Source organism: Epinephelus fuscoguttatus, linkage group LG7 (genome assembly GCF_011397635.1).
Source record: "Epinephelus fuscoguttatus linkage group LG7, E.fuscoguttatus.final_Chr_v1".
Lineage (NCBI taxonomy): Eukaryota > Metazoa > Chordata > Actinopteri > Perciformes > Serranidae > Epinephelus > Epinephelus fuscoguttatus.
The window spans coordinates 44557075-44572090 of record NC_064758.1 but is presented as its reverse complement, the minus strand read 5'-3'; the positions used below and the strand labels follow the sequence as shown (position 1 = coordinate 44572090).

Sequence of the window (15016 nt, the reverse complement as noted above, 5' to 3'; positions counted from 1 at the left end):
AATTACCGACGTAAGTGGGACAGTTTGTAATCACACTGCTCTCTTTCCTCTTGTCTGTCTGCCGGTGTAACGTTATTAATATACTTAGTGTGAGCAGAGCATCATCACAAATGACCAATGGTAAATTCAGTCTGACGCTCTGCACTAAAATGAGAGCCCTGTTGGAGGAAGAAACGGAGCGTTATATTTCTACATGAATGAAACAACGGTCCTCTATATAGTGAGCAGGGAATAGTGAATGAGTTTATGATTTCTGACACAGCTCTGGAATCTGTTACTGTGCAGGTTATGGTCCTCAAGGTTCCAGCGTGTGGTACTTGTTCTCTTACTACAGCTACCATTTGGTAATAGATATTACCTGTAAACACATTTCTTTTCACTTCTGTGCTGATGATAGAGAGAATTGAGATGCCCCACTTTCCCTGAAAAACACATCGCCTTTGCTGACGTCAGAGAAAATGCTAAATGTTTCTGAAATGTAATATCAGGTTTCTTCAGCTTCAGGAAAACAGGCAGTGGCATTGACCACATATTTAACTACTGCAGCATTATTAATCTGTCATCTAGAAACTACATTAGTAATCTAACTGTACAGCCAGGAATCCCTGTCTGTCTGTGTGTGTGTCTGTCTGTCTGTGTGTCTTTGCATATCTCAGGAACCATTCATCCAATCTTCTTCACAGTAGGCAGGTGTATTACTGGGGTATTGTATATTGGCTATTGTATTACTTTGAATAAACAAGTCAACAGCTGTCTGTGTCTATGTGTCAAGGTGGGGGCGGGGCTTCAGGCCTCTGCGGAGACTGCAGACTGTGAGTCAAGCATGACTTGTCTGCCATGTATATTTCACCAACGGTAGCCGGCAATGCTTTCCAAAGTTAAAATATTTTAACTTTAACCATTCATCGGCCATGGAATACTCAACCGGATGTGACGTAGTTCCAAAACAGAAAAGAAAACATGGCTGAACTTGACAACCAAAAGCTAGTGCTTTTGCTGCAGCCCAGAGGGGACAATCCACTGTTTTTTTAATGTCATTTTGTTTACATGTTTGAAATCTCGAGCTCCTGGACCTGTTGGCTGTCCCGTTTATATAACAACTGTTTCGGCGCTGTCAGAATCCGCTGCTTACAGGCGAGACAACTCTATCCCCATCGTCAATGGCGGTTTTAGGGGGGGGAATGCTGTGCCCCAGTGCCCACAGAAGAGGAATACCTCTGTTGCAGGAATGGGACCGGTTGCAGCCTTAGCTAAATGGTAAACAACAAACATGGCAGCACACCGGTAAGGTAAGACAACACGTTTACATGTGGTTTTCTATATGTTCTCTGACATTTATCCTAATGATATGAGGCGGTCTTTGTGGAGAAAAAACTTGTTTAGTGGACTAACTTTGCACTTGAAGGTTGCCCATTCACTTACGTTTTAATAGGTCTGGCGCTACTATGCACCCCGGCTGTATCTAGGCTAACGGCTAACATGCTAACTATTATTTCTATGTCACTAGTGACTTGAAACAAATTTAGGACGATAGGAGATGGGTTGAAATAAATCGAAATTTTCCTTTAAGTCTTATCTTTTGTTTTCTTTAAGTATTGCGTATTTTGTATTGTTTTGCGTATCTGTAACTGTGTTTGTGAGTGAGAGTTTTAAAAGAATATTTTGTCTGCACATGATATTGAAATAATAAAATAGCCCTCCAGAGGCAGATCAGTACGTCCGACATTTTTCTTTTGATTACTGAAATGTTTAACCACTAATCCTCAGCCGTATTTTAAGTGTAACCCTTCACCATAACATACCACTAGTGTTTTTATCAGTAAAACTAGAACATTTTTCACATAAAAAGCACAAAGATTTTGAAATCTAGGCATATTCTGCCATCATAACTTGACTTAACTCTCAGAATTCACCAGATTGATGCCTTTAAATCAAATATACAAGATTTGTCATTAAAAAAGCTCATAAAATCATTACTGCTAAGGGCTAAAGGAATACAAGGCTCAATATAGCTGTGACTCTCAGTCAGCCTGGCTACAGTGCTGAAAAGAAACCTGGGGTTATTTTTGTTTTCTTCTATTAATGCTGAGTAATAGTTTGCTCTGGCATTGCGGAGGCCCCTCTTATAAGTTTTGAGACTGTCTGTCCAGATTAAACGAGATTCTTCCAGTTTAGTTAATCGCCAGTTCCTTTCAAATTTTCGCGATATTTGTTTTAACTTACGGGTTTGAGAGTTATACCAAGGAGCGAACTTTCTTTGCTTAGTTAACTTCTTTTTAAGAGGTGCTATGGAGTAGGAGCATGGTACACTATAACAAATAAAAGTGGCTGCGAGGTTTTCCAGGTCGGATGTAAAAGACTAAGAACGAGGCTTTCAAATGAATTATAATCTAGTTTAGATTTAGGGCTGATTAACAGACTAGAGTTAAAAATGGCTGCAACTCCCCCTCCTCGGCCGCTGCCTCGAGGAATGTGGGTATTATTATGACTGGGAGGAGTGGATTCATTTAGACTGACATATTCATCTGGACACAGCCAGGTTTCAGTGAGACTGAGTAAATCAATATGATTATCTGATATTAATTCACTTACTAACACTGCTTTAGACAATAGAGACCTGATATTCAACAGTCCGCATTTAATTCTCCTGTTTTGTCTTTCTGTCACAGAAGAGGTTTTAATTTTTATGAGGTTGTTATGCACAACTCCTCTTTGTTTAATTTTAGATTTAAATAATTTAGGTGGTCGGGGGACAGACACCGTTTGTATAAAACAATTTTACCCTTAAATAAAGAAAGAAATTCATTCATTCATTTTGTGGAACCACTTATCCTGTTGGGGGTCGCGGGGGGGCTGGAGCCTATCCCAGCTGAGGCAGGGTTCACCCTGGACAGGTCACCAGACTATCACAGGGCTGACACATAGAGACAGACAACCATTCACACTCACATTCACACCTACGGACAATTTAGAGTCACCAGTTAACCTGCATGTCTTTGGACTGTGGGAGGAAGCTGGAGCACCTGGAGGAAACCCATGCTGACACAGGGAGAACATGCACAGAGGGCTCCCCCACCCCAGGGTTCAAACCAGGAACCCTCTTGCTGTGAGGCAACAATGCTAACCACTGCACCACTGTGCCATCCTAAAGAGAAAAAAAAGGTTTGAAAGATATCGCAAAACATCAGAGCTCATCTTTTTTAAAGGTGTTTGTTTTTGTTTCTTGAGTCAAATCTTATTATAAAGTATCTTAACTTATTTTATCTCACAGTATTTGAAGTGAAAAATGTCAGGAAATAGTGAAAAAGGCTGAAATAATTTCCAACAGCCCAAACACATAAAGACTAATGTCTTGTTATAACTGACCAACAGTTTAAGATATTGAATTTGTGATAATTTATGACAAAGAAAATCATCAAGTCTTATATTTGAGAAGCTGGAACCAGCTTACAAAATGACTAAAAGGATAAAGTGATTGTTGAAATAGTTGCGACTGATGGATTAATCAGCTAATTGTTGCAGATCTATTCTGACCCATTACATGAAGACTTTAAGGAAAGAAATCCACTTTTCTCTGATGAAACCAAACACAACAATTCAGCCTTAAAGCTCATCCTGTTTGGTCTTCTTCTTCTTCTTCTCTTCCTTGTGGAAGACTTTTCCATCTGGCTGCTTCCTCCAGCTCAGTTTGATGTTGTCACCCAGCCCCTGGTCCTTCAGCTTCTGTTTGAGCTGAGACACAAAACTCCTCATCATTCTCATCACTCACATACACAGATTACATTCTGCATTCTTATTTATATTGGACTCATCTGGAAGCTCTATTTTAGGAGCACTCTGCTTCATATATACTTGTTTTTCCTAAGGTGGTGCCGACCTGTTGGTCTGTTGTAGATTTGTCTTCTCTTGTAAACTCTCTGTCTTTTCTCAGATTGCTGGATTGTATTTGTACAGTTTCCTGCTGCATTTGGTGGCAGATAGTGAAGTTTCTGCTGACTGTTGATTCTTCATTAGTCACACATCAATAAGGCCTGCAGAGTGGCACTAACACACTCTTTACTTCTGCACATATGGATTGGCACAATGCTCAAGTCATGTCCTGTATGTGACCAAAGTATTGTAATGTATATCATGTATATAGCTTCTGAATGTCATTTATTAAATCTTCTTATTTTACTGTATTTATGATTTTAAATAGCTCTTTATCTGTTTCCTCCTCAGTCTGTTTCTTGTACTGCTGCAATGTGGATTTCCTCTCTGGGGATCAATAAAGTTGTATTTTTTATTTGCTTTTAGAGTCAATTGATTGGTTTTGAATCAAATTAGAAAACATGATTTACCTTCTTCAAGGTGTCCTCCATCACAGCAGGGTCATTCGGATCCAGAGAGGAGTCCTGTGTGTGAAACTTCAGTCTGAACACTTGTTTTGTCGTAGCTGTGAAACATTTCAGAATTTCATCAGTTGAAACACTAACAGGGAAAATGTGGTAGTTACATCCTCCATCTGTTGCATATTTTCAGCATTAAGTCGACACAAACTGATCATCTGCAGCTGATCACCACTGCTGCTCACTTTACAAACAACTCCATAAAAATGATCAGCATCATGAGGGTTAAAATTTATTGTCCGGGACTTGATCACAACAACAATCTGTCCTTTAACGCTGAGAAAACAAAGAGCTCATCACTGACTTCAGAAAAATGAAAACTGTTCAGCCACCTGTTGACATAAACAACACCCCTGTTGAAATTGTTAACAGCTTCAAGTTCTTAGGCATCCAGATCACCAGCTCCCTCTCCAGGTCTCTGAACACCAGGAGTGTCATCAAAACAGACACTTGACTTTCTGAGGTGTGTGAGGAAACACAGCATGTCAACAAAAACCCTCATCTACTTCTACCAGTCCAAAATAGGAAGCACCTTGACTGGATGCATACTGGTATGGTTTGGCAGCATAACAGCACAGGATCATAAACACCTGATGAGGATGGTGAAAATAGCGTCAATAATCATAGGATCACCATTACATCAGATACAGGACATGTACACCACCTGCTGGAGGAAGAAAGCACTTTGTATTTTAAAGGACACGAGTCACCCAGCACACAGCCTTTTCTCTTATCTTCACTCAGGGAAGCATCTGCAGAGCATCAGAGCTCCAACCTCCCGCCTCACAGATAGTTTTTACCCCCAGGCGGTCAGACTACTGAACAGGAGCACTTAAAGACTGTGGATGCTGTGGATTATTTATATATGTTTATTATATGCTGCTGTTATATGTTGCTATAGAAATCCAAATACAATTTGAATAACGGGTCAGAACTCACGTGTGCTGTAGCAAATGAACGCTATCCTGTAATAGGACATGTCGCGCCATTGTCCGGAATAGCCAAAGTCTGCAGCCACAAAATACTGAGTCCCTCCAGCGTTATCAGGTTGCCCTGGCATCCAGGCCATAAATGAGGAGCTACTTCCATCCGACCACTTCCAGCTGCTCAGGGCCTCCCCTCTGTACAGTCCAATCCAGACTAACTAAAAGCAATACGTGACAGTGAGATAAAGAATTAGAGCTCGCTCTAGCTTTTGTTCAAGGCAACATTTTTACATAAACTTGCCATTAACAGTCTTGATGCTGCCTGTCAGTCTGATCCTCCACCACTTTATTACAGGATTTTACAGCTGAGAGATTCAATGTGTAAAACTCTTAAAGGACAGGTTCACAAAATTGAAGTCTGTCTTCAAACAACATTCAGGAGCTCATATGAACAGTGAAACAAGTTTTGCCTCCTGTAATCATTCCTGCTGTTCATACTGGACATTAAGAGATCCCCCCATATTGGACTTTCAGTGTAAGTGATGCTGTTGCAACTCATAATGAAATAATTTCAATGTACGCGATAACAGTTTTGTAATAACACTGGTGTCATGTAAGATTAGAAGAGTTTCTTTGCTCTAAGAAACAAGGAGAGTACTCTTTTCTTTAAATGATCACATCATACACTGAATTAATGACATTATTCAACATTTTTCTACTTAGTTTATACAATCATTTTCCTACATTATTACATTTGGCATAAAACTCTGAATTACTAATTAAGCACTCCGGTTTTCTCACATTATATGCTGATTATTATTATTATTATTATTATTATTATTATTATTATTATTATTATCATTATTATTATTAGAGCTGCTACAGCTGGGGAACAAACTCTACAGTCCTCGTTGTGTGTAAAATATATTCAAACATTGATGTGAAGTTAATCTGAGGCTTCATCTGTCTGTGGAGATCTTCCAAAGTTAGAGTCTTCCTCCTTTTGTTACCATCCCTCCACTGCAGCTCAACAGGGAAACACTGTCTGCTCAAATACTTATCAAAATGACTTTGAAATGAAAGACAGAGAAAAGTGAACTAACATTGTTCCATCCATGTGGGTAGACCAGTTTGCTTGTATCTGCCATGTTCTTCAGGGTCGTCACGTCCTCCATGTTGTCGACAGTAGCCAGGTCTGTGTATTTCTCTCTGCAGTAACTTTGTGCTTCAGTCCAGGTCTTCAGGTCATAAACAAAATGGTACTGACGTTCAGCATGTGATGAGACAGCATACAGCCCTGTAGTGACACACATGCATAGTGATCAGATTCAGGCTATAAATGACTTTTTATATCTCTTCACTTTGTAATGTTTCATTTCAGTGTATTCAGGTGTGACTTTGCACTAACCTCAAATATATACCAATATATACCATATTTAACACACACTTTATAAGCTACTTCTGCTCCATTTCACACTGCAGTACTGTACTTTTTACTGCACTACATTTAGTTGTTTTTCAAGATTTTACTCTAGAAACATATGAGAAATGTATATAATACATCATTCTGTGTTAAACAAGGTGTCAGATGTGTCTGAGTTATTATCAAAGAGACATTTCTCCTCTAAACATATGAAACAGTTGCTGAGCAGAAGAACTATAACCATCTTTGTTTGCTGCTCTTTGTTTAATGTCTGACTTCAGACTTGTGGATGTTGAAACAGCTCATTGTTTCCCATGAACACCGTACTGTTGTGAATGTGACACCAGTGATTGGGACTCAAATGCACACTCTGAGATGGAGACAGTAGTGAAGTTTAACAAAAATCTTTGCTTGAAAAAACACACAAAACAAAAGCGCTCTCTTGGAGGATCAAACAATTGTTCTAAGGCTCGCAAACAAAACAAAGACTTGAAACAAAAACCTGGTAACATGCATGGATTGCTTGGACGCTAAACAGTACTCTCCTGATCAACATAACAAGACAAACTGACACAAGACAAAGGGAGACAAGGACTATTTATACATGAGGTAGAGGAACACAGGTGAGACCAATCAGGGAACGGGGAGGCAATCACTGTGGCAGGAAAATCACACAAAGGGAGGAAGTCAGGGTCTGAAACGAGAGGGAAAAGGTGAGAACAAAATAAAACAGGAAGTGCAAGACGAGACTAGACATGAGTGACTTTAACTTAGCATAAAAGTGCTCATGACAACGAAAGACTAAACATGAAACAAAACTCAGGCATGATGTGATCAACATAAAACATAAACATGAATTAACTTAACAGATTTTACGTGACGTGACACACACGGTCCCTCAGCAGGGCCGTACTCAGGATTGTTGAAATACCGAGGTCATTTAGTTGTGGTGCACTTGGGGGGGTCAGAAATTTTTGTCAATTATATATCAAAAGCCTTCAATCTGGTGTACTTTGACAGCCAAATTAAGAGGCTACATCTATAAAGAACTACACATATCATATTAGATTAATCCCATCTTATCATGTTTCTCTTCCCACTTCATACTATAGCGAAATTGCCTTTCACCAAACTTTGTTTGTGGGTATTTATAATTATGTTTAAACCACTTATTCTTTAGCAGGAAGTGCTTCTCTTCATCTGTCAGTTGTCAGTTATATTAATTTTTATATCAATGAAAAAAACAAATCTGTGTTACTAAATTCTTACATTTTTACATGTATCTCAGCAAGTACTGGAGCTGAGGACCAAGTCCAGGTACATGTACTTTACCTGAGTATTACAATTTTCTGTCACTTTAAACTTTTTTAGTATATTATATTTATTCTCAAAAACAGAAAGTACACAATCTGTACACGTCATTTTCCATTTTCTCTGACTCAGTCACTCCTCCGTCCAGCCTGTGTGTCCACCATGGGGTCCAGAGCCTTCAGCCACTCTGCCCCTCGTCTCTGGAGCTCCCTCCCCCCTGACATCAGGAACATTGACTCTATTTTAGTTTTCAAGTCCCACCTCAAAACCTACCTGTTTAGGCAGACGTATGAGTGTTAATGTTTCCTCTGTCTTTTAATGTTCTGCTGCAAACTCTGCACTGTTTTTCTGCTGTATTCTAGATGTGTTTTAATTATATTACCCATATTTTGTTTGATTGTTGTACGGTGACCTTGAGTGCCATGAAAGGCGCCTTAAAAATAAAATGTATTATTTATTATTATTACTTTGGTAACAGGATATAAACCTATACTACATATTATTAACATGTCTATTTACATTAATTATAATTTATAAGGGTTAATTATAGAACAATAACCACATGTATTACTGGTTTATAAGACACTATAAGACCCTATAAGATGAAATTAATAAGGTGTTTATTAACATTAATAAAACCTAATCAGTGTTAATAATAGTATACAACACATTTATTATTGGCTTATGAGACATTATTGGGTACTAGAACATCCTTCAGAGTTTATAGACAATTTATCAATATTAACAAGATGTTTATTAACATTAATGAGACTATAAGAAGTTAATATAAATGCCATATTACGCTTAATAAATGCTTAATTATGCACTTATTAACAGTAAATAATGATCCTTTGCAGCTACTGGATCTAAAGTGGGAACAGTGTTGTATAAAGGTTAATAAATTATTAATATTCACTTATTAACAGCTCATAATGCGTCTTTGCAGCTACTGGATCTAAAGTGGGAACAGTGTCTTGTTGACATTCATAAGCTCTTTATTATGCACTCACTGAAGTTAATAATTCTATTTGTGAGAGCCATTTTTGTGAAATACGTCATGTTTGCTTTTGGTAAAACTCTCGCCACTTGGGGGAGTAGGTGTGCTGACAATTAGGCAGTGAGGTGAAGTGATTTAATCAAGGTGCAACTTCACACAGGTGTTGCTGTGTGGAAGCAAAAAGTTTTTTGACCGTGCACAAGGCAATGTGGAAGAGGAAAAGTCTGATTTTTGGTTTGTTTATGTTAGTAAAATGGACTACACAGCGGATTGCAAATAATAAATCCAGTTACCATTGAAACTAATGGACATTTGTCTTTTGTTACGCACGCGTCTTAAAATAGTCTAACAGCAACCGTGGTGGTGGCCTTTTCTTGATAGGCAAAGGGTCACTACACTATTAATTATGCAGCTATTGCAACATCCAGATATCAATCATTATTTCAACATTACAGAATTCTGAAGCGTTCTTTTCACTCTAGTATGTTATTATTTTCTTTAGCAAAGGATCATGGGAATCTCATTTCCTCAAAATGGCATACGAAGACAAACATGAGTTACTTGAACTTAAAAATTTTGAGCAGATTGATTCAGAGTTAGCCGCTTTATTCACTCGTGATGAGACTTCAGCCTACCAATGGTGGTGAAAACACAACGTAAGGACATATTTCCTTTTCATATTGATTGTTAATGCAACCACTATTGTCAGAAACAGGAAGAAAGGATTGGAAACCCTAATAGTTGAGTTCTAAAAAATGACAGATCTGAGTTCATTTGGCTTTTTCAAAAGTTTTGTGAGTTTTCACTGCCCCGCCCCCTATCCAATCAGAAACCTTCCCTGCTCCAAACCTTGTGCGGACCTGAATACAGGCGATTAAAAGGCGATTAAACTGATCTCCCGTGTAAACCCTCATTGGGAGGCAAGGCACGGCAAGTTTATTTGTAGAGCACAATTCGTACACGAAGTAATTCAAAGTGCTTTACAGAACAAGAAAATGCATTAAAATCACAATACAAAATAAAAACATAAATAATCATTATAAAATGAACTTAAGAGAAGAGTGCAGATAAGATCCTTTCAGTCATATGCACAGTGAAATAGAGCTGTTTTGAGCCTAGATTTGAACATTGTCAGAGTAGAGGCCTGTCTCACATCTTCAGAAAGACTGTTCCAGATTTTAGCTGCATAAAACTGGAATCCTGATTCCCCATGTTTAGTCCTGACTCTGGGCACCAGCAGGAGGCCGGTCCCTGAGGTCCCCAGAGTCCGAGATAGTTCATATGGCACTAACATGTCAGAGATGTACTTTGGTGCTAGGCCGTGGAGAGACTTGTACACAAGCAGAGCTGCTTTAAAGTCTATTCTCTGAGCCACAGGAAGCCAGTGTAGAGACCTGAGCACAGGACTAATGTGCTCGTACTTCCTGGTTCTGGTCAGGACCCGAGCAGCAGCATTCTGGATGTACTGCAACTGTCTTACGGCCCGTTTGGAGAGGCCAGTGAGCAGGCCGTTACAGTAGTCTAACCTACTAGAGACAAATGCATGGATAAGTCTCTCCAAGTCAGGTTTAGACACTATACCTTTAATTTTGGCAATGTTTTTTAGATGGTAAAAAGCTGCTGATGTTATTGATTTGATGTGGCTGTTAAAGTTCAAGTCTGAGTACATTATTACCCCGAGATTTCGAACCTGATTTGTAGGTTTTAGAGAGAGAGACTGGAGGTGACTGCTGACACTTTCTCTTTGTTTCTGTGGACCAAATACGATGACTTCAGTCTTGTCTGAATTTAGCTGGAGAAAGTTGTTTTGCATCCACACACTGACCTGTTGGATGCAGTGACAGAGTGAATCCACTGGTCCATATTCACCTGCTGTCAGTGAGACATAGATCTGAGTGTCGTCTGCATAATTGTGGTAGGACACATTATTACTTTGTATTAACTGGCCTAAAGGCAGCATGTAGAGATTGAACAGAAGGGGTCCCAGGATTGACCCTTGGGGCACCCCACAGGTCAAGGCCATGTGGTCTGAGACACAGTTACCAATTTCAACAAAGTACTTCCTGTCTTCTAGATAGGACTTCAACCAATTTAGTGCAGTGCCAGAGATGCCCACCCAGTCCTCTAGTCTCTGTGAAAGGATCTCATGATCGACAGTGTCAAAAGCAGCACTCAGATCTAGCAGGACTAAAACTGAGACTTTGCCTGCGTCAGTGTTGAGGCGGATGTCATTTGTCACCTTAATAAGAGCGGTCTCAGCGCTGTGATGGGGTCTAAAACCTGACTGGAAAACATCAAAGGAGTTGTTCTTTAGGAGAAAGTCAGTAAGCTGTTGGTAAACAACTTTCTCAAGGACTTTGCCTAAAAACGGCAGATTTGAAATGGGCCGGTAGTTGTTCAGTACTGTGGCATCAAGACTGCTCTTCTTTAGGAGAGGCTTTATGACCGCAGTTTTCAAGGCCTTTGGGAATGTTCCAGACTGTAGTGACATGTTAACTATGTGAGGGAGTGGTGGTAACAAACTGCTCAGCACAGACTTTAGAAATCTAGTGGGTAACACATCGAGGCAGCATGTAGACGAACTCAGACTGGTGATGATCTCTTGGACAGTTTTGTCAGTTACAGGTGCAAAATGAGTCAGCTCTAAGTGTCTAGGTGGCTGCAGGGTTGTTACTGGTGTTGTGGAATTGATGGCATTTTTAATGGTCTGAACCTTGTCGCAAAAGAATACTGCAAACTCATTACACTTAGATGTGGAGATCAGTTCCAACGGCAGTTAAGCTGGAGGGTTTGTTAATCTGTTCACTGTTGCAAATAAGACATGCGAGTTGTTACTGCAGTTTCCAATAATTTCCGAAAAGTACCTCTCCCTTGTTCTACGTAAGATCTGGTTGAACACGTACAACTTTTCTTTATAAATTTCATAATAAACATGAAGCTTCGACTTGCGCCATTTCCGCTCGGCCCTCCGGCACTCCCTTTTCTGTGCCCTGACCGAGTCGTCATTCCTCCATGGCGCCTTCTGCTTTTTTTTTAACCATTGTAACCTTCACAGGGGCAATGGTGTCCAGAACATTCAAAACACTCCAAGTAACAGAGTTCAACAAATCATCAACATTAGAACATGAGGCATTTTCAAAGTTTATCATTTCCATGAACAGAGCACCTGTGCTGTTATTTATGTGTCTCCTCTGAACAACTGCAGGACCAGCCGGTGGTTTGGGAGAAACAGACAGGTCAAAGAAGACACAGAAATGATCAGACAGAGCAACATCAACCACACTGACGTTTGAAATATTAACCCCCTTTGTAATGAGCAGGTCCAGAGTGTGCTGCGCTCTGCTGTGGGTGGGCTCACACACATGCTGAGTTAGGCCAAAGGTTTCAAGGACAGCACTGAGCTCTTTAGCATTTCTGTCACAGACATTATCCACATGTACATTAAAATCACCTGTAGTGACCAAACCATCAAAGTCTGTGCATACAATTGAAAGCATCCTGGTAAAATCATCAATAAAACTTTGACGGTGCTGGGGAGGCTTGTATATGACTACATAGAGTATGGACGGAGATTGTTTTAGCTCCATTTTAAAGGATACATACTCAAATGATGAAAACACCCCAAATGACAACCTGTGCATAACCATATGATCTCTAAATATTGCACAGACACCTCCACCCTTTTTGTTTTCTCGTGTTTCAGATTCAAATTTGTAGTTGGGTGGAGCTGATTCTGTTAGATCAGCATTACCTGTGTTTTTGTCAAGCCATGTTTCAGTTAAAAACATAAAATCAAGATTATACGAAGAGATCAAATTATTAATTAAAAATGATTTGTTAGACAAGGATCTGACATTAAGCACAGCAAGTTTCAGATTAGTTTCAGTAGGACTGGACATTATCTTTTTACACAGGATATGGATTAAATTTCTCTGATTGGACAGTCTAACTGTCCTTCTGTAATGTGGTCTATGTGGTGTGGCTGTAGATATAGCACTAGGGGAGAATATTGTCTCACAGGGCCCCAGCTTGATATTACCTTTATCATGGCTGTAAGTCCTGGGACAGCAGAGGCCCTGTGCATCCTAGCTCTTAGGGATACCAGCTCTGGGGGCAGGCAGGGGGGGACGAGCAGGGGAAAGTGTGGGTGATGGACCAGATGAAAACCGAGGGGGACGAGCTGGGGAGTTGGTGATAGAAGTCTTGACCTTGCTATATTAGGGGTGAGGGGAACCATCTTAATCCCTGATTTGATCAGGCTTTCAAGATGGTTGGGAAGGCCCATGGGGGAAGGTGGGGATGAAAAGGAGAGGGACAAGTGTCTAGAGGGGGGTAGATGTGGCAGGGGGGACCCAGGGCTGGTCTGTGGGTAGAGGAGGTGATGGGGGTGCTGCCGGGTCTTCTGCTGGGGCCGTCACAGACGAGTCCAAGGCCTGTGATGAGGGCCCGGGGGGAGGTGGAACCGATGGCGGGCCTGAATCCTTCACTGGGGGCAGTGGAGGCTGTTGTGGTGCTGGAGCTGAATCCTTCGCTGGGGGCGGTGTAGGCTGTTGTGGTGCTGGAGCTGAATCCTTCGCTGGGAGCGGTGGAGGCTGTTGTGGTGCAGCTGGTGCTGAAACACTGGCTCGGTCTCTGGCTTCTGCGACAGAGATGCTTCTCTCGTTCCTCTTTTCTCTCACTGGTCGCTCAGGACCCTGCCCCGGCCCATTCTGATGCCTCAGAGCGTGGAGGAGGTGTTCCGTCAGCACTCTCCTCCCACCTCTGCACAGGTGTGGGCCCTTTCCCTTGAACAGGTCCTCTCATTTCCAGAACAGATAAAAGTTCTCAATGTAGTGCAATCCTCTGTGCACACTCTTTGGACAGCCATGTGTTCAGCTGAAGCAGCCGGCTGAACTTGTTTATCTTCCTGTCTATGTTTGGAAGAGGTCCACTAATGAATGCCTTGACCTCCACTTTATCAAGCTCCTTAAAGAACTTAGTGAAATCCCTTTTCAAGACTTCAGTCTGTTCCTTTCTGATGTCCACTGCACCCACATGCACGATCAGCTGTTTGACTCCTCGGTGTGTAGACAAAACTTTTGGGAGGAGTGTTGTTATCTCAGAGACAGTGGCACTGGGACAGCAGCATGTTTGAATTCTTCCGTGGTTTATGCTACTGATAGCACCGTCTCCTATCAGCAGCGTATCTCTGACCTTGACATTTGGTCCAGATTGTCTGTCTGCCTGCTGTCTTTTGCCGACTTTATGGCTCCAGTTTCGTGAAGATAATCCATTTTCTCTTTGTTCGTTAGAAACATTAAATTCAGTCTCTGACAGTGGCAAAAATCTGTTTGTAAGCTGTATTTTGGGTGATGTTACGTAAGTATTAACATTGTCTCTCATTACTTTGTGCTGCTTTGGCTTAGCACCAAGTTCTCTCCAGGATGAGGCATTTTGGTCTTTACAGAGTTTTGGAAAAGACACAGTATCACTCAGGTTTAAAATTAAAGTAGCAGGTTTTTCACCCTTTTTACTGAAAGTAACTGTGGGCTTCTTACCACCAGATGTCACTGGGAGCGTCTTGTGAAGTCCTTTTTCAGATTCTAAAGCAAAAATCCGTGCTTGTAGCTCATTAATTTCTTGTTGATATCTCCGACAGCGTTCACAGAAGGAATTTGTTTGGTTTCTTCCCCCGGACATGCTGCTGGCTCGTCAGATCGGTTAAAAATATAAAAATGTTCTTCAGAGTCTTGGTTTACTTAAAATAATTCATGAAATGCTGGATATAGAGATTTTCCAGGATTTGTAGAAGGAGTAAAATGATTAAAAAGCAGAGTAAAGAAGGAAGCAGACTGGAGCAAGCAGGAAAGCGTCTGCACTCTTCAGAAGCAGGAAGCAGGATGAATATTTCCCATGTAAACTACCTGGAAAGACTTTAATTCCGAATGATTTCATTCAGATTTATTTCATTCTGAATAAGAAGCCATCATGT

The 15016-nt window shown here is 40.6% G+C and overlaps 1 protein-coding gene across 3 annotated transcripts in view; it reads right to left on the bottom strand.

Annotated features, from left to right (window-relative positions):
* Positions 1–2853: 2853 nt before the first annotated feature.
* LOC125892269 (C-type mannose receptor 2-like) overlaps positions 2854–15016 on the bottom strand; it is a 47635-nt gene continuing 35472 nt past the window's right edge. The window contains exons 5-6 of one of the 3 annotated variants that reach the window (XM_049582189.1): positions 4341–4435; positions 3054–3732 (exon numbers count right to left, since the gene is read on the bottom strand). In XM_049582189.1, the coding sequence (XP_049438146.1) occupies positions 3604–3732; positions 4341–4435 (224 nt within the window). In that variant the 3' untranslated portion in view covers positions 3054–3603. Of the gene's footprint in view, positions 3024–3053; positions 3733–4340; positions 4436–15016 lie in introns of those variants that run through there. The other 2 variants (XR_007449719.1, XM_049582190.1) reach the window with 2 other exon arrangements.